This window comes from Blennius ocellaris (genome assembly GCF_963422515.1).
Source record: "Blennius ocellaris genome assembly, chromosome: 16".
NCBI lineage: Eukaryota > Metazoa > Chordata > Actinopteri > Blenniiformes > Blenniidae > Blennius > Blennius ocellaris.
In genome coordinates this window covers 4,470,014-4,490,462 of record NC_137665.1, presented here as the reverse complement: position 1 = coordinate 4,490,462, position 20,449 = coordinate 4,470,014, and the positions used below count along the sequence as shown (strand labels likewise).

Sequence of the window (20,449 nt, the reverse complement as noted above, 5' to 3'; positions counted from 1 at the left end):
TTCCGCTTCCGGCCAGAGCCACAGCGAGTGAATAAATAAATACATTAGAAGACCTTAAAAATAATTTCAGTTACAAAAAATGAGAGGGAAAAAAACAACAGTGAATATTATAATCATTATGGTGACTATTTGTCACAACAAATGGAATAAAACAGCTTCAAGTGGGCTTGACTTAACAAAAACAAAATTGAAGCAATGATTGCTCGAATATTAAGCCCTCAAACATATTAAAAGAAAGAAAGAAAAACGGGTCCTACATATCATAGAATCCCTCAGGAAGCCATTCAATACACATTGTATAATTTCCAGTTTATCTAATTGGACACAGTAAAGAGTGTCAAAATATCAACTGCAGTTGAATTGAACTTTCAGAGGACATTTGGTACCCCTCCCACTCACAGGTGTCAAGATGACACAGCTCAGAGCCTCTGGGCTGCTGATCAGATCTCCTGAGGTCTGGCAAGAATTTAATTGGTTTCAGCAATTCCCCCTCCCAGTGTCTGTTTGACCCTTGAAAACAAATAGTTGTATTGTAGATTTTTTTTAAAAAGAAGTTTACGTAACCCAAAACACAACTATCCAGGCCCAATTCCCATCACTAGTTATTTCCCTTTTGTTGGCAAGCATACCCACTTCCATTTAGTACTTGATGTTCACACTGATGGGGAGAGAGATGTCACTTGTTGGATCATTTTAATCTCTGAAACATATTTTTAAGGTAATTGTTCATGGGTATGTTTGATAACAGCCACTAAGAAGAAAATAAAAACACTCTTATAGGAAAAGACATTGCTTCCTAAATGTAAAACGGCCTTTTTCATCTCACTTCACTACTTTCCCCTCGCACCTTATGTTTGCGCCTGTGATTGTGGGTAGTCATTCGGGAAACAAGTAGGTCAGAAAAAGTCTGATAAGAAACCACTTATTTTAATGTCCTATTTACAATCTTAGCAGCCGCTTTGATAAGAGTACCACACCCAAATCTCTACAGTCTTGTGAAGACACATACCCTATTATTATACAATAATATATATTTGATAATTGTATGTCTCACATTGGATACTTTTGCACTATTTGACTTTAAAAGGTTGCAACGTTTGGAATTCCTCCTCGGTGGTTTTCATGAAGGAATATCGAAAATAAATCTAAGGTAATCTAAAAAGAACATGCCGCATACGTACACCCTGACCAGATATGCCAAAGTCTTCTGTAAACATAATGTGATTGCAATGACTTCAATAACTACACTGGCACAATAAAGATATAAACAAAGAATGCAAAAAAAAAAAAAAAAAGAGCCAGACACAACACTTTTAAAAAAGTATTTTATTACAACAACAACAACAAAAATTAAGTCAAGAAAAATAGCTGAAGACATTAGTCGATAACAGCTGCACCCACAACAAAATGAACAACACATCCGATAAGACAAGATGAGCAATTTTGATCTGCGACACATGAGAAATGAAGCGGGTGGGGCTGCGAGTCATTTTCCTGACATGAGCTGACAATACTGTAACTGTGTGACAACACTATTATATTCGTAAGGTATTATTTTGTAACATGCATTATAATGCATCATAAGACGACGCTGGGAGTGTATTTGATCGCACCTGTTGACAGCCATTTAGAATACATTCAAAGAATATACTTCACAGATTAGTATGTGTCTTTATCACTTTATCACATCAAGCTTCATCACATTTTAGCATTAACAAGTGAGCTGCCGCTCTAGTTTAATACAGTAAAAACGTATAACGACATCTTCATCACAGTCAAACTATCATCTTTGAGTGGCTTCAAACCAATAAATAGGTGTTATTGGGTTATATAATTCTCTCATATTTGGCTCAGAAGGTTATCAGCGACAAATTACACATGATTGAGTATTGATTTCAGTATTAATACTCCATTTCGATGTATATTATCTGGTTCACAAGTGTGATGTTTCACCAACACACTTTTTTTTTTACATTTCTTGTTTGCGTGACTCTCTTCATTTGTCTCAATCATTTCAATTGATTAGCACTACCAGGTGCACATGACTTCTTCCAGGATAACTTGGTGAGTTTAAGTCCGAGAGACAATTTCTGCTTCGATGTGAACGTGAATTAAATATCAAAGTGACAATAATTGTTGTCATGGTCACAAAGTTGCTGTTTGGTTAAGTTTAGGCACTAAAACTACCTGTTGTTGGCTCTGAAAATGTTACTATATTTGAAAGCAGATTAAAAACCCACCGCGTTTATTAATGTTTTTCTCATAGTGCTACTCTCAACATTGCTTCTGCAATAATTACTACAACCACTGGAGGGCACCATCATCTTATTTTTGGACCCTTGAATGGGAAAGTTGGCCATGATTGTGCTGAGCAATATTGCAAATAAAAGTTGACCTGATAACTTTGAAGTTAGCGGAATGCAAACAGCAACAAAAGAAAGAGTGATCGTAAGCTTCAGAAGTTGGTGCCTAAACTAAACTGTTTCAACAATAAAGTGTCAAGTGAAACAACACAGCGTGCATATTTAGAGATGTCTTCCATATTTTGAAATTGCAGTGTTGCCCTTTCTTTGTTCAATTTGGTATCATTTAAAATTGATAATAATTAAAATTGTATTTTATTTACTCTTTTTTTTTTTAAACTTTAACCACATCACATCTTCCTAAAAACCAAACAAAGGAAGCAAGTGATTAAGTAATGGATAAAAAAAAACAAGTTGTCACAGTGAAAACACTAAGTGCATGGGCCCCTCTTCTTCTTGTTTGAACTGCTGAGAGCTTGAGCTCCTTGACAGTCTGTTACCCAGTCTTCCTCCACATACTGAGATACTAAATGTTTTTTTTTGAAGTTGTGCATGTAAATGAGTGTTTAAAATTTAGTTCTTTCCTTAACCCCCACACCCCCACCTCTTTTTTTTAAACAAATAGTTTCTGGATGTTACTGGTCGTGAGTTATTTGATGCTTTGTTCATAGTCTGTGCTGTTCAAATCTGTGAATTCTGCTGTATTTTTTGAGGTGTAGACAGTGATTGTAGTGTAGATTTGCCATGTGTTGAACCAAATCTCAGCACAGTATTTTAAATATGGTGATATAAATACCACAGAACAGAATGTGGAGTGATAGATAGATAGATAATTACTTTATTCATCCCCAAGGGAAATTGTTTTGTTGCAGCAATCTGGTACATACGAATATTATAATATTATAGTGAGCTGTGGTCCAGAAAATAGTGCCATATCTCAAGTGGTGTTGGGCCGTCGGGCTTTCCGGCTGGCACAAACACACAAGTAAATCTATTTGAAGACATTTCACCTGCCAGTTACAATAAAGCTTAATCCAATAAGTTGGGTTTTTCCAAAGTTTTTGTTGAAATGTGATCAAACCCAAGGCATTTCGCTACAAAAATGGATTTTTATCCTTTGGCAGACTCTCTTAATATTGGTTTCTACAGTGGTATCTCCGCTTTAACCATTTGAGTATGCTTCTGTCGGTATCGGTCAAACATACCATTGGAGAAACACCTTGTTTTACTTCAATAAGTATCTCCGTCGATTTTACTGGTACAACCAAGCAGTCCTTGTAGCACACCAAAGCTTTCAGAGACAATGCTTGTTAAATGAGATCCTCCATCTGGATACATGGACAGAGTGGCATGCTGAGACACGTTCACAATCACTCCAAAAGTGAAACTTCACCTTGGTGCTGTGAATGTGGGCCATTCAGGCCACAGGCGTTCAGTTCTCCTGCGCGTTACCAGCGTGGAACCAGCGTGGAACCAGCGTTCATATACAGGAACCTCCCACAGCTGCAGTGCATTCAGAGTATAAAGACCCACTCTGGTCTTTAATGCAGGCTGTCATTACTCACAGGGGCGTCATTTATAGGTGTTTCACACTGCAGGAGACAGAAAAAAACAAGTGACAAGTTCGTGACTTTGGACTGGAGACAATATCTTCCACCTTCTATTTAAAAAGTTTAAGACTTGTATCTATGGCCTGATTTACTAAAAGTATAAAATAAAGCACATACACATGGGAATGCTGATCTACTCGCGGCTGCAAAGAGGAGGAAGGCACATTTATGAATACTGGGAGGAGCTGATGCTTAAGGACGGATGTGATTTGCATTTTCTAAAAATGCATTTGTTTTGAACATGCAGTCATCGCAGTGAGTGGGTTTTTTTTGTGTTTTTTTTTCACGGCTGGCTTTCCACAACTTATTTTCAGACTTCATCATCAAATATTGTTTCTGAATCTCATCTGCCGCACTTCTTTTTCCCATGGTTTTGACTTTATGGCTGATCATTTCCCGTATTACCAAAAGCGAAATGATTCCATTTTCAACCGTTTTCATTGTCCTGTCAACAAGGTATTTATTCTAAGTTCGCGACCTGTAAAATGTACCCAAACTGAGCGCAATTTACGATGTGAGCATGCAGTTTAATGAATGTGTCACCCTGCGTTTGTTATTGTTGTCTTTTAGGTGTGTTTAGACATCTGCCACAGTCATTACATTAAAGGTTTGCGTACTTTCCCCTTCCTTTTCCTTCATACCTAGAATGTCTCCGATCTGGGAAAAGCTTGACGTGCTCATCTAAATTTACTCACAATAATAAGAGCAAGAAGTTGGCAGATTTATTTAGAGCGACGTTAATAATAAGCCCAGGATAACCACATACACTTGCCTCTGGTATTTTCAGACACTTTGATGAAAGGGGACAGGAAGTAACAGAAAACGCGCTCTCACTGCTACATCTGAGAAATCCAAAATCCAGCTTTTACTTTTTAACGAAACAACAATTGGCATTATTTCCAGCAGTACATGCTCACATTTTGCTTTAAAGTGTTTGCCAGTCGGATGGTACGGATGTTTGAGAGTCTGCAATGTCACTTTAGGTTTCAGCACAATTGTAAAACACGCTCCCTCCTCCCCTTTGAGAGCCAAAAACACAAGTTTGACCTTAAAACAATAGCAATTTTTTTTAAAAGATCATTTGTGTTTGGGTGACTAATTCAAAATACAATCGCTTATCATAGAAACATTTGTCTGACGAAAGATGACTGACTGAACAATCACAGGCAAAGCTCAAAAATGTTCCATGTTCCAGTTACCTGCATTAAAATTGTAGACTCATTCCCATTGGCATCTGGCTGTAGGGTCACCGATTGAAATGAAAAGAAAAGGACATATTGGTGGCACTGAAGGCAACGTGGAACAAGCTGGACTCCCAAAGTAAACTTGAGTTGTAGTAGTCGCTGAATATATAAGCAACATCATCCTCCTCCATGTGATGTGATTGTTATTCAAATACAATAAAAACTTTTCATACGGACCGATAACAAAGATACAAGTTAACATTTTGACCAGTTTCTGGAGATTTGTTTGGTTTATTGAATTATCTCTTTGAAAGTGTCTCTATCTGCACTACTGCCTGGGGACACTAGGTGGAGTATTGGGTCTAATTCTTAGTCCAACAAGAAAAGCTGTTGGCAGCTAAAAGAAACTAAATGTGATGATGAACGTGTACAGATTTTGTCCACAGGCAGGTTTATTGCTGCTACTAGTTAAGTGCCGATGGCTCATAAACGTAGCTTTTAGCTACCATCACTTACAGTTTCCCAATTTTCCAATGGATGTGATGATAAGATAAAGTGCTGCCCCTTGTGGTGTGGAGTTATAATTTCACTTTTTTTTTGTGCAATTATGTCAAATACATCACTAAACATCTCATTTTAAATGAAATAGCTGGTGAACGAACGTTGGGGTTTTTTTCCACCTGCATCTTGTCCTTTTTGACCTAGCCCACATGCGCGGGTGGTTAATCAACAATCCTGCATCGTTTCTTTTTCACACCCCACACCGAGAGTCATCATCCCGAACCTCCAGTGTCCAGTACACAGTAACAGCTGGTGGAAACAATGTGAATCGAGATGGAAAAAGAGAAATATCAGCAAAAGTACCTGCAATTCCCTCATCTTTCTAAGACCTTTGATGGTTTCCTGCAACGGGAAAGACATTTGTGTTATTGTAACATACACAAAGCACTGAGAGTCAAGGTTTCATTTGCATATCAGTGACGACAAAGCCATCTCAGAAATAAATATGAAACCATGAAAAAGCGAGCGATTACATCTTCAAAAACACACGCGAACACATTTGAGGTGTAAGTTGCACAAACACACTCCCTCTTGTACAAAACGTTCAGCAAAAAGTAGGACGTGTTCAACAGTGTTCATAGCTGTGCTGCTTGACTGCTTACTTATCATCTCACTGTTGACTCTTATTGTGGTCTGTGATTCCAAGTCAAGTGGAAACGACTCAACGATTCAAGTGAAAATGCGTCTTGCCGCCTCAGTCAAATTTCAGCTTTTTTTTTTTTTTCTTCTAACTTTTACAATTGTCGTCATCTAATCGGCGTTTTGCAACCGTGCGTGTTTGTTTTCACCGAGTTCTTCTTAACTGGAAGTAGGGTACTCCAGTGTTGTTCGAAAAATCACACAGAGAATCTGCAGGAAAATGTGCTTCATTCACCAAAACGAACGTCGTTTTCTTGAGATATCGATAGCATTCAACGTCCCTTCGGTAATTTGTCCAGTTCACTCTTTATACATTCAACTGTTACATCTTCAAAAACAAAAACATATATTTCTACTCACCAACAGTTGGCTGTGCCTTCTCCACGTGTACAGACAAAGAGCCACCAGCCCAGTACACACAATCACAGACAACAGGAAAGCTGTTCTCCAGTATGAGCTCACTGTATAATCAGGCAGAAAACAAAACAAAACACAGAGTTTAATCATTTTCACGATTCAGTTCAAAAACATTATGTCTGTGAAGCAAATCAGCAGATGATGCGCCTCAGAAAATAGTGACTTAAATCAAGAAGACGAAATTCAGGGTTTAAGTGTTGGCTTGATCACCGTCGAATCTTAACTATTAAAGCTCTGAAAAAAGAAAATTGGTTTAAACTAATTGGGGGCGACAAAACTTTAACTTCAGCCATTAGAGTTTGAATGAAGAACACATATAACTAAAGGATTTATGGTTGCTAATTTCATTAAAAGGAAGAACTCTATATCTCAACTTGTAATCAACATGCATGGATTTTATAGTTTTACTTTATGAACTCAATAATTTCAATGGGTAGCTGGTTTAAATCGGTTTAAAATGGCCACAAAAATCCCACCCTTAACTGAAGCCGGTCATTCATGGATATTGAAGAGATGATAGAACGTGGATAGTGCCGTCTTTAACTGATCAGAGCGGCTCAATCTTATCTTTCAAAGAAAATGTGCCAAGTGTCAGGAGGTTCAAACGCTTACCTTCGCCGCTTTGACCGGCAGCTATTGGTGGTGGTGGGTGGGGGGGGGGGTAGGGGGCAGGAAGAGAATGCATTAGAATAAACCAAACAGGATACAAGTTGAAAGTGTGATCACATCAATATGTTAAATTATGTCAGTTTAATGATTCAATTTAGGAGCTTCAATGTTTATCCACATAGGAGTGTTAATGACAGTTTTGCTCCAGGCTGGTCAAGTATCTCAAGAGGTGTCACATATTGGGCCATGTGTGTTTGAGGATATATGCACATATATGAAACCTATATGCAGCATATATGCACATATATGCTGCATCTATGCATATATATGCCACATATAGGCAAAATTGAGGTGCATATATGTGAATATACAGGCCTTATAGGTCTCCTGTACTGCTTCTTTATTTCCACATATATATATATATATATATATATAGCCCATATCTCACTTTGGCAACTGTCATATCAAGGCAATAACTAAGAACTAACTAAAAAACAATTATGCAAGAAGAACTTATGTATGTGCGAACACGTGAAATTGGTATCACATGTAATTGGCATGTTATGTAATTTAACTATGGCAATTAAGTGAGAGGAGATGGAAAGCTATGATGTCTACATGTTTTCCAGAAACATTTATAAGGACAATTCTTTCTTGTATGAAGATGGTGGAAAAGAAGGAACTGTATAACAAAATGGTTTGTCGTTTTCTTTATTTTGTCAATCAAGCCTTTTTTTAAAATTTCAAGTCACTTCCCCCACATGGAAAGAACCTATATAAACATATATGCTTTAATATAGGTTTTGATATAGGTTTTGAATACATGTGACATATATCAAATTGGCCGTTTTCCTATATTTTCTGTACATATATGCACATATATACAACCTATATCAACCTCTATCAAAACCTATATTAAAACATGTATGTTTATATAGGTTCTTTCCATGTGGGTCTGGGTGTGTTTCCTCCCATAGTCCCAAAACATGCATTTGAAGTTAATTACTGACTAAACACCTGGAATGCTGCAGGATTGGCCGAGATAAAGGGAGATAAATCACTGATAAGATCGTTTGATGGAAGGCATAAATTGCAGGCTTCATCCCCACATAAAAAAAAAGTATGAATATGACTCACCTGTACTATTGTTGTTTGAAATGTAGCCTGTGAGACAAAGAAACGACAAAATCTTGTGTGACTACTTTCACGCAGATTTTTTTTTCCAGAAAAACAGAAAACTCAACAAAAAATGTGCAGGATTAACTGGCAACTGAGTGCAAGAATCCCTTCAAATTGAGGAAGAAATTCATTGTTGGGCTCATTAACTATTTAAAACATTGCATTTCAGAGTCAATAAACATTTTACAAACCACACAAAATCAATAGAAGAAAACAGACGGCTTCCATTTTCACATCGTCGGCGTTGTATAACAAAAATGACAGTAGATAAAAGAAATTATGTTGAAACAGGCCGCGAGTATGAGACGTGGCTGGAACCAGCTGGAGTTTTATTGTCAGGAGTTAATGGTTTTATGGACATAATGACGCATTAATTTAAAGTCCAAACGAGGTTTTCACCTTGAGAAAACACCGACATCTTCTGACGTTGGATTACCAATGTGAATCAATCCATCCATCCGCTAACTGGACGCTATGATGCCAGTTAAAGTGTTGCAGGGTGGAAATGATTCAAGGAAATTGTCAAAGTGTTTCCCCACCAAAAGTCTGGAAATGACCCGCAGCTTTGCACACGAGGCGTTTTAAAAATGCATGTAGGTTTTGTGACTGTGGAAAAGCATTAGTGAATCGCGTGCTGGATACGCAGCTTACCCATGCATGAGCCCGCTGCACTTGTTGATGTGGCGTTTGTCGATGTGGCGTTTGTCGATGTGGCGCTTGTCGATGTGGCGTTTGTCGATGTGGCGCTTGTCGATGTGGCGCTTGTTGATGTGGCGTTTGTTGTTGGGGTCGGCTGCACTGATGTGGCGTTCGGCTGTAACGATGTTGTCGTTCTTTCTGGTGTTGTTGTTGTTGTTGTTGTTGGGTCTAAAATGGCAGACAGTTCTAAAAGAAAGAGGCAAAGTCTAGTGTCATTGCTTCATGTTTACGGGAGAGAAGATATGATACATTTTTCGAACGCTGGGAACATTTAACCATAAACAGGTTAAGATTACGTTTGATTCCTATTAAAATGATGTTTTAAATGATCCGCTCAGTGCAACAATGAGCGGTTTCAATTCTCACCACGGCACTGTTGAAGTTTCACCTTTAAGCGTAGTTGTGTTATGTTGAAGGTTTAACTTTTTAGCGTGGCTAAAGTTTTAAGTTTCAGCACAGCACTAATAAATTCAGTTTGAATTTGCGGCTTAGTTTAGTGGTATGACATCATTTCAAGCACAGCAGGCAAAAAAAAAAAAAAAAATTCCGTGACTGATCACTGTAACATCCATCAGCTTTGAGAGTTATTGGCTAAAAATAAGTTTGCTGCTGATTTTGCAAGATTTGCGCACTTACAAAGAATGGAGAGGCCTGCGATTTTTTAATCGTAGTTGAACTGCAACTCTAATCCGGAAAAATCACATGGTGTGACTTTCAAATAATTCATTTACAAACCTCTCCAAATCAGCAGTGACGATCTGGTGCAGTGGTTCACAAACCTTTTTCACACTTTGGTCTATAAAAAGAAAAAGTTTTTGCCCCCCACGCCCCTCGGCCCGGGACGCAAAACTATCAACCAGACGCACACATTTTGTTTCTCAAACTCCATTGCAGTGCATTTCACACCACAAGCGTGAAAAAACTGCAATAAACTGGTTGCAATAAAATTAACTACATCCTCTTTTAACCACATTTACAGCGTAACTATCTACCTTGGAACAGTATTCTTTGCCGTCAGTGTAACTTCAAGCACCTGAACAGTGTAATCATGTTCATTGTTTACTTTCCCGATGGAGTTGCAAGTTTAATATTGACAGTTGTGTTCTGCGTGTCTTGTGCAGTTACTCCGATGTCTTTTGCTGTTGTCGTCGTCCGGTGAGCCCGTGCTCTTGCACCTGCTTCTAATCAGGCCCAGCCTCTCAGTGTGTGCGTTCAAACAGTATTCCTGTGTGTTTTTCCTGGTTTAGTGATTCATTTGAAACAAACTTTGCTCCAGTTTGACCCTGGCCATGTGGTTTGCGTCCCCTGTGGACACTCGTGACACACGGACTCTTTAAACGGAGCTCATACACTTTCTCGTCAAATGCAATAATTCTTAAAAAAAAAAAAACGTATTACATATTGTACTATTAAGCTCGAAGGAGTCTTTTGTTTTGAAAGGTTAGTTTAAAAAAAGTCTTTTCAAGTTAAAAAAAAAAAAAAGAACAAAAAAACTGAAGGATTACAAATGAAAAAGATTTGTTTAAAAAAAAAAAGAAAAAAAAAAAGGTGTTGATATTGGTTTGACCTTAAGCAATAGACTCAATTTGAGTTTGAAATACAAGATGTTGCTTACCGGTAGGTGAGGATTGGAATACAGCATCTGAAAGATAAACATTTACAGACGATAATGAAGATAACTGGAAGCCACGCGGGGATCTGCTTATTCTGGATCTTGTACTCACCGAAGCCTTTACAAGCTGCAAAGCAAGAAACGGAGAAGTGAGAAGTTGTGGTGACAGGAAAAAAAACAAAAAAAAAACAGGGAATATTGCGACGACGACTCATGAGAGCGCCGTTCCTCTGGCTGAGCTTTACCGTGGCTTGGTAATTTAATCTCGGAGGCCAGCTTGCACATGAAGAGATAGAAAGAGACATTTTTCCCCCGTTCCCCTGCACACTTTGGAAGTGTTACCTGTGAACAGACGGCATGTTGAGCAAGTGAATACAGAATTAGATGGACACACATCCACAACCACAACAACAACGTTTCCTTAAGTTCTTTGCTAGGAGTTAAAGTTTGGCTGAACACTCACGTTTCCCTCAGTGAAACAGTGATCCCATATGTAGCAGAACTCGTTCTTATCTTGGCATATTCTATTTAAACTGCACTCGAATTGATCCTGCAACGAGAGGAGCGTCAAGTCAAACGCACTTATTCACATCGGCATATATTTGACTGAATGAATCGTCTTCCTGGTTATGTTTTCACTCACCTTGGGATCTTTAGTCTTTATGAGTGGAATGTCTACAGTCTGACGCCTCTTGAAAGCAAAAAGCACAAAAAAAAAAAAAAAAATTATTAAGCTTTTCTTCCTTTTTTTTCTTCAAAAATGAGTCTTGAATAATAATAAAATGGTAACAATTAATGTCTATGACTACCACAACTCATTAGTCAGGATCATAATAACAAAGTTGTGAAGACGACCTCTGACGCGTTCCTCGTGATGTTCTGACACAGAACTCGGCATAATGTGAACAATAGATCCCAAGAACGAGACAAACCCACTTTTTCAGACTGATGTTGAGGCGAATCTCTTTTATTCCGACTAATAATCTGAATGGAATAATTCCAAGTGCCACTTATTAGAAAGTCTTTGTCTATTTTCAGGAATGGCAACGGGGAAAAAAATGATTTCAGCTGAAAGGTCAAAAGGTTTTTACAAAATGTCTGCCCATTTTAAAGCCGTTTTAGCTAAAACGAACAACATAATAAGCAGACCTGGAGTAAATCTTACATATTTGATGAAAAACGTATTTACATAACCATTTCTATGTCTCCTGAACCGCACGATTATGAAGGATCGAAATAAATCCTTCTTCATTAAATCCACGCTTCTTCGTGTTTCACTTTCCCAATGCAGCAGTTAATCAACCATGACGAATATATTTCAATACGAATTAAATCTGGTTTGTTCACAGACGTTTCTCATTCTAAATGATGAGGAAAGTCAATTCCTCTCTAAAGAACAAGAAATGATTGAGTCAAATTTCGTCATGTGATATTGAATAATCTAATGAAAATCCTATTGCTAATCAATAAGACGAATATAATTAATACATTTGTTTATTTTCTCAAGTTTCAAAATATATAACGGACAAAAATGGACAAAGGTTATTCGAATCTGTCACGTATGGAGTTCTTCTACTTTCTTCAAATCACTAAAACCTCCAGTGGAGGAATTTTAGGTTTCGATACGATGAACGTCGACTTCATTTGCTCTCTTGCCAAACGAGTTGAAAGGATCCAGATTAAGCCCATCATCCCAAGGTAAGCCGCTTGCGCCACGCTGCCGACTGAAATGTTAAGACCTGGCGTCGGCTGGACGTTCCCACTCAGGCTGAATGAATACGTTACTTCGTCAGAGCAAATAAAATGTAACCGTGTTACCAAAACTTCAAGCTTTGCGAGTATTTGAAAGGCACAACGAGAAACAATTAAATGGACGACACAGATACGTCAAGTACAACTTCAGGGGATTAAACCAAAAAAAAAAAAAAAAAAAAAAAAAAATCACTTCTATGACTCTAATTGTATATATTTAGCAAATAACAACAAAAAGATGAATACATACCAAGAAATCAAATTGAATATAATGTTGACAGTCTTCCTTTGAATGATCAATGATGATCAGAAGTGCCTGATGTACCAGAAAAAAAAGTTTGAAAATCACATTATATTAAATACGGATAAGAAGATTAAGTCGCTCAGTGTCAGTTGTTAACAAATCGAATCCTTTACATGCAATCTGCCATGTCAACCATATTTGACCTTTCTCCCAAATATCAAAAGGTTGTGCAATTAAAATGATGACCAGGAGGGATTTTGCAGCCATTTCTTAAATAAAATGAGGACTAACACGCACTGTACAAAAGCTTCGGTGGAAACAATGAGCTCACCAAGAGAAACAGGAGGTTGGTGTTGCTCCTCCATGATGTCATGATGTCACCCTTCAGGATTCACCTATGACAAATAAAACACAAGTCACATTATGCAGTTATTATCACTGACCACAAACATAGAGATCCACAATCCTACATGTTGCAGTGTGATAGATCTTTAACTTTTTACTGAACTCGCTTCCAAAAAACTACATATATTCAATGCCTTTGTACAGTAATCGACATAAAATTACACTGTTTTTGGATTCGAAAATTAATTTGTGAATCATTTTCACAGGCACCTATGTTGATGTAATATCAGATACTGGTTCATGCGAGTCTGGATATTGTTCTGAAACCATTTAAATTTTGAATGAAATATAGAGAAAATGGAGCAAACGGACGAAGGCAAACTTTGCTTCAGACCTTATTTCAACGTTTATTAAAAAAATATGTTCGGAAAACAGTTGATGCAGATTGTATTTTTAATTCTTAAATAACTGATTGGAGCATTTCACTGAACAAATATACTATTTCTTCAGCTGCCAAAGATTCTTTTGACATAATTTGGTTGTTTTTTTTTTTGTTTTTTTTTTTTTAATTGCATGAAAAATAAGTAGTTGGAAAAGAAGAGTTATTTCCTGAACAATAAAAGCAGACTGAAGCAGAACGCAACATCATCTCCTCTGTGGACGGACTCGTGGAAGAGCTGTTGCGCTGGATTTCACGAGAGTAACGTGAGCAGGGAGCATTTGTGTCTCCCTCTGGGATCCACACAAGACAATCAACCATAAAAAGAAGGAAATGTGTAGAATTCATGTGCCAAATATTCAGACAGTCCACACAGGATGAAGGAACACCCGGTTCTGTTGGAGTTTCTCCTCTTTTGTTTTTTTCTCCTCTGTGACGTCCTCTTTGGGAAGTTTCCCACAATTCCAATTTTTTTTTTTTTTTTTTAGATTCTGACGAGAAAACAGATGTCCACAGTCCTAAACCATCAGAGAGCCAGTTTGATAAGAATCACAGCTCCTGAAATACGAATCTTTAATTTTGATGGTGAAACCGCGGCATGAAAACACAAATGCTCTGCTTCAAATCCCCAAAGAAAACGTACTCCCATTGCAACAACAACAACAACAACAACGACGACAACAACAGACCACATACAAACACACTCGGCAGACAGACGAGTGTTTGATTTCATGATGAAGGCGTTCCACAAGAAGGAAGGAAGTGACCCCCCCTCCATTGCCAACATGACCCGTGTGCGAACCGCCGCTTCTGAAACATTAGTTAAGGCTTCACCTTGCAAAACCTCGATCCATGTGGCCCACAGACATGCATCGGGGCCTTGCGCAACACAAAACTGCATTGTTTCTACTTTCACCCGCGGATATCCGAAGGGAAAACCAATCAAACTTGCGTTTGAACCTGAATCGGAGGAGGTTCGTCATTTTACAGCGACCGGCGTAACATTTTATTGCAGACCGGCGGTTAAATCCCGCCACACGCATTGTCGATAATGATCAGATGATGGCAGAGTTGTGTAAGTGACGGCATCATTTAGCAAAAGCCTTGTTGGGCCATTGTGCCGCTGTCACGTCTCAATAAGCGGGGTTCTCTTTCACCGTCTCCACGACACAACAGTCGATCGCGATAAAGTCTTTTGTCGAAATGTGTGGTATCGTGTCGCACAGCGAGAGGCGTGCGCGGCCGTCTTTCTACGAACGACCGGAAGCGCTGCAGCTGAAAATGACGAGAAGATCCAATCGACGGAAATTGACAGCGCCATTTTAGCCACTTTTCCTGAAATGACGACGACACACCTCATAAAGTCGTCCTCGTACGTAGAATAAATATCTCGTGTTGGATTAAGTTTCATAACTTCAATTTAAAAGGATAGACATTTTTAATAGATTGGAATCTGTTAGACATTTTGGCCATTTCATTTTCCAGCCTATTTTCAAAATTCACTTTTTTATTCACCTTCATTTAGCCCCATTTTCTAAAGTTATTGGGTAATTTAAATATCTTAATTCCTACTTTAATTGTTTGAACTATTTTGGGGTATTTTTTTTCTAGCATTCTCTAGTAACTTTACCCATTTTGTCATTTCCCCCTATTTTTGCTGTTTTCTTCTTTTATCCATTTTTCTTTCATAATAATTTTATCCGTTTTACTTGTTTCACCTCTTCGATGCTTATTTAGGTCTCTTAAATATATTAAAAAAAAGTCTTGAAATACATTTCAGGGGGTTAAAACAATATTTTTTCTTGCTTCACATATTAATAATTTTTGCATGTGAAGCAGGGTCGTGTACACAACTTACAGCCAAACGCATTATCACCATATTAACATATTGCAAACCCGCAACAATTGATGTTCCGGTGCACTATAAACTGCAGTTAATTATTTAAAAAAAATCCATTTTCACAAATGGTGCATGCAGGCCACAGAGTCAGAACAATTTCTTTTGACTGATTTAAATATTTATCCATTTCATTTCATTTCTAGCAATTTTAACCATCACCCAGTGGTTTACGCTGTTTGAACTATTTGACTATTGTGTTTTAGTCCCTTTTAGCTATTTGCACAAATTTTGCACGCCTATTTTTTTTTTCTTGAGCCACTTTTTTTTTTTGAAGACAAGACTTCTTAAAAAAAAAAGAAGAAGAAAAGAGAAACATTTGGCTACAGAAATGACATGACCATGAAAGATCAAAAGTCGATATTAAATGCCACCAGTCAATTTTCCCTTTCCGAATTAAACTCCAAACGCCAGAAACAATGTTGTCTTCCTGCTTCGGTCCCCCACTTGCATGAAATAATGACAAATGATAATAAAATAAAATATTAATTAATGACTCAGCCCCAGGTGGGGGCAAGTCAGATCGAACTGGGGGGGCGGAGAAAAAAACCCGGCATGCTTACCTCATATAGTCTAGTAGCTCGAATGTGGTTTAAAAAAACAAAAACAAAAACAAAACCGATCTCAGCCGATAATGATTTTGCAGCTCGAGCGGCTGATCGGACGCACGGATCCTGGATTTTACGCACAGATCGACGCCAGCCTGCTGCCTCCGGTCGGTCCTGTCCAGAGGGTCGTTCCGGCAGCTTCACCCGCAAGTCTCACCTCCTCTCCGGTCCTCTCCGGTCCTCTCGGTCCCACAGGAGACGACTTTCTCCTCCGTTGGTCTACAGACGAGAAAGTGGGAGACCCTCTGGTCGCGTCTCGTCCTCCTGCTGCGCCTCAGCAGCAGAAAGCCAGCCAACTGACTCAGGGTTTTTTTTTTTTACTTTCACTTTCTCCTCTTGTCCCCTCCTCATGTCTGATCTCACCCCCGGAGTTTCCACCGAGGACGTTGGCAGCGTTTTAAACGAACCAACCCCCGCAATCTATCAGGGGGAAGTTCGTGGGGGGAAACAATGAAGTTATGTCGCGCAGTGATCCCGGGTGGGGCTCAGCTCTGTTCACACGCTGAGAGAAATAGAACACATGTCAAACTTCATTCTGCAAGTCCCACTAGTTCTTTGCGGATCGGAACACCTCTGCCCTATTGTAAATTATCCGCCGACACGCTATCACAGGCGGAATGCACAAAACAAACAAATAAACAAACAAAAAAGTTTTAAGTTGTAGATTTATACCTACAGTATATCAAGAAAACAGTGCCCGCCTCTCATTTTACGCAAAAAGCTTCTTCTAAAAAATAAGATTCCTAATCATATTGCTGATCTATTGGCAAGGTGCATGTAAGCTGCAGTAGCAGGGGTGCGCATGCGCAGTAACCGCGCTTCAACAGGGGGAATCACCACGGTGAAAGAATCTTTCCGTCTTGGGAGGCGGTGTCGTGTAAACGGGCCTATGAGTGGGGAAAAAAAGTTTTGAAAATGTTCATTAAAATCTTTCATATGTAGGTATAAAATTCAACAATGTCTTCCTATTTTAACGTTGACAATTATCTTCTACATAGTTTGGTTAAACTTCTGTTCCTCTTTATATCCAATTCACTGTGCCCTTCTAAAATGACATTTTTATATCTCGTTTCCTTACAGATCTGACGCCAAAGAACCTTGAACACCAGTGCACTATAATCTTTACCCACAATGCACTGGGCTCTGACGCAGTTTCTTTAAAATCGTTCATCACAAAATTAGAATCGTCTTGTTTTTGTTCATGTTGGTCTCATGAACAGTCACCAGGCTGCTGAACCTCGACTGACTTTCCCTTCCTAAAGACTGTCTCTTTAAAATGAGTTTAGGCACAAGGTTTGTAGAAGCCTTTAGTCCGTGTTCATACTGTATTATACTTTTGTTTTTTCTTTTTAGAGGTAAAAATGCATCAATAAATTTTTTTTAAGTCAATTTCATTTACTTATGTTGCGTTTCCTTTTTAATATAGGATGTCACTTATGCTTTTAAGTTGATTTAGATTTTTGGTGTCAAGTTTAAAACTATGAACCGAGAACAAACCAAACACACACACACTTTGGGGGGGGGGGTCAGTAAATCCTTTATTTACGTAACACACCATAACCATCTGTGAACCGTCTTCACATGGTCAACGACTGACGTTAAAAAAAAAGAAGTTCTGAACAAGAAAACACCAAACAGTGAGACATATTTCATTTGGGAATCGGTAAACAATCGGAAGGAAATACAGAAGCTGTGCAAAGTTACGGTTAAAAAAAAACAAAAAACAAACCAGCGAATCACGTGTTAGTTTGAAGTTAAATGATTTTTCTTTTGAGCGGCTCATCGTCCAAACTGTGGACTGTGAAAAAGCTTCACTGACTCATGAAGGAGAGGCACCAGAAGTTATTTTTGCTTCATCATGGAAAAAGTTTTTAAATTTCTTGATTTTTAAATAAAACAAGAGCTTAAAAGGGGGCGGGGCTTATCTGCCCAAGAAATCAGGGGGATGCTTTCACCCAAAATGGAATAACGGAGATGAGTTAATTATTCAATAAGTTTTAGAGGCGGAAAAAAAAAACCACAAATACATTTTAATTAGTCAAGCAATTATATATATATATATATATATATATATATATATATATATATATATATATATATATATATATATATATATATATATATATATATATATATATATAAAAGGTCAATAAGTGCCGGCTGAATGTAGTAAATCTAAAATTTCCTCCACATTTGCTCCATATTTTGACACAATCAACTGGTAAATGGGAGTTTTCCCCCACGGTTTAATGTTTAATGAGCATCTATCAACTTTAATTCTGTGTTTTTTGGGGCAAATGAAAAAGAAAAGCGCCGCTAACGTGGAACTAATGAGACAGATTAGCAGCTTATACGTCAGCGGCACATAGAGAAAATGAGAGGATAATTAAATCAATAGCTTAAGATACTTGAGTGGTTCAGCTCCAGGCACAAGGTTGGTTTATCAGGCAGGTCGTGGCTTGAAAAAAAAAAAAAAAAAACAACAAGCAAAAAAACAAACATCAGTGTGCTTTTAAATGTAGACGTTTTCTGCATCTACTTGCTTTATTTGTTGCGTCCCGACAACTAATCTATGTTGTTCCCAAAAAACACACCCGTCGCTGGCAGAAAACAAAAGGAGGACCTGGAATGAGAAATAGCACCGAGAAAGTTCCTTCATGTAACACGTGGGAGAACTAATGGCGGGCGAGAGGTAGAGGAGTTGTAGCAGGAACATTTGCAGCTGTCGATCTGAAAATGCTGAGTCAGCAGTCAACAGTTTGGGAAACGAGCCACGAACTTCTTACGCCAAGTCCAATGTTTGGGGGGGGGGGTTTGTTGGTGTTGCAATACTTGTAACTAACTGACCGGGCGTTGCACAATCTCCGAGAAAAGAAAAAAAAAAAAAAGAGGAAAAAGGACAGTAAATCGTCTCGGTTTCCCGGAGGAATTGCATTGATTGAAAAACTTGCATTGAATGGCTGTTTGTGGCAGAGCAGCGTGAGGAACACCGGCTCAACGGAGCGTCGGACAAAAGTTATGCCGCAGTGGCCTTAAAAACACGCAAAGAGATCAAATCCGAAGCAGGTGGATCCAACTCTGCGAGTAGATTTATTTATTTATTTTTTAAGGAATGAGGGCTGGTTTCACTCGTTTGTTGGTCAGCAGACAGAAAATGACCCAAGAGGAGTGAGGCGTGTCATGAGACAAGCAACTAAAAGGTCATTTTAAGACACAGTTGTAACAAATATAAGAATAAAAACAAACGCTCTCTTTTGACTTTAGCTTCTTTTCATTCTCCACATTAATATTAGAAAAAAACAAAACATGTACACCTTATTCATTAATGCGCGGAGCTTACGTTGCAAAGTAAAAAAACAAACAATAAAAAAAAGCAACCTGTACTTCTTAAATGCGTCAAGAAAAAAAAGAAGGTTTTTTTTTTTTTTTTTTTTTTTAAAGCGTCACCGGATCTCACGTCAAACGCAGTTGTAATGTGAAAACAGTTTGATCATTTTAGCGCTCGGGAACAAGAACAGACACAAAATTCAGGAAAATCTGGTTCCACAAAGTGGTACAGATGAAATCCTTCTCAAGATGGAAACGGACTGTCAGGGACTTTCCTCTCCACCGTCACTGCCGATTTATTCATCCTATGAAATCATCATATATCGTCACACCTTCAAGTTCAAGATGGTGAACACCGTCTGCCGAGAATGATTGATTTATGGGGCTTATTGTATGTCGTTGTTAAAAAGCGAATGTACATTTTTTGGTACGGTTTTAAAGAAACGATTGCATGATCGTAATAATATCATAATATGTCGACGTCTGTGTGACAGCTGATCAGAAATCCACAAATATGTTGAAATGTGGATGAAAACAGTTTTGCCTTATAGGCACGGTTATAAAAGCGAAGAGGATTCAGGCCCTGGTGATTTTGTCTCATTATTGAGATATAAAAGTATTTTGTTCATTCGGATGTTTTGGAGCTTGAACAAGAAATCTATGGATAAAGGTGCAACCAATGGTTTCTTCATTCAAACCGTTATTGGGCCAGTTTTCAACGAGCGATAGCTGTTCAGCTTTCACACAATGTGGTGATTATGGAAGAAGAAATACGGAATTTATCAGTTCATAAACATGCAGCAGGTTCCTCTCATTGAACAGCGTGTTTCCACTTTCACTGAGTCACAATATTATCGACTTGTAGTTTGTATTTGCCGTGTTTCCAGTCCCAATGTCTGGTTACGTTCAGCATGGAGTTTGTAGTCTGATTTATTATACTTGTGGGAAAATAATGTGTCAGTCCGGAATTAGCATATTAGTCCAGAGATCAGATGATGAGTAAAAACAAAACAAAACAACAACA

The 20,449-nt window shown here is 38.3% G+C and overlaps 1 protein-coding gene across 4 annotated transcripts; it reads right to left on the bottom strand.

Annotated features, from left to right (window-relative positions):
* Positions 1 to 1,371: 1,371 nt before the first annotated feature.
* Positions 1,372 to 16,509, bottom strand: LOC308140841 (uncharacterized protein). 4 transcript variants are annotated; one of them, XM_080510785.1, is made up of 15 exons: positions 16,054 to 16,509; positions 13,141 to 13,204; positions 12,816 to 12,881; positions 11,457 to 11,504; positions 11,277 to 11,363; positions 11,059 to 11,155; positions 10,926 to 10,940; positions 10,817 to 10,843; positions 9,154 to 9,387; positions 8,461 to 8,487; positions 7,327 to 7,347; positions 6,658 to 6,758; positions 5,962 to 6,000; positions 5,113 to 5,151; positions 1,372 to 3,895 (listed from the first exon to the last, which is right to left on the bottom strand). In XM_080510785.1, the coding sequence occupies exons 2-15, from the start codon at positions 13,180 to 13,182 to the stop codon at positions 3,845 to 3,847; spliced, it is 894 nt and encodes a 297-aa protein (XP_080366911.1). In that variant the 5' UTR covers positions 13,183 to 13,204; positions 16,054 to 16,509; the 3' UTR covers positions 1,372 to 3,844. The 4 variants fall into 4 exon arrangements, with proteins under 4 accessions (XP_080366911.1, XP_080366913.1, XP_080366912.1 ...); XM_080510787.1 differs by having other exon boundaries at positions 16,180 to 16,509; XM_080510786.1 differs by having other exon boundaries at positions 16,256 to 16,509.
* Between the last annotated feature and the right edge of the window lie 3,940 nt (positions 16,510 to 20,449).

Excerpts from the sequence above, each read along its gene's own strand:
- LOC308140841 (XM_080510785.1), bottom strand. The coding sequence starts at position 13,182 with ATGACATCATGGAGGAGCAACACCAACCTCCTGTTTCTCTTG. Across the intron at positions 11,156-11,276 it reads ACTGTTTCACTGAGGGAAAC|GTAACACTTCCAAAGTGTGC; the intron begins GTGAGTGTTCAG and ends GTCTGTTCACAG. Across the intron at positions 9,388-10,816 it reads ATTCCAATCCTCACCTACCG|AACTGTCTGCCATTTTAGAC; the intron begins GTAAGCAACATC and ends TCTTTCTTTTAG.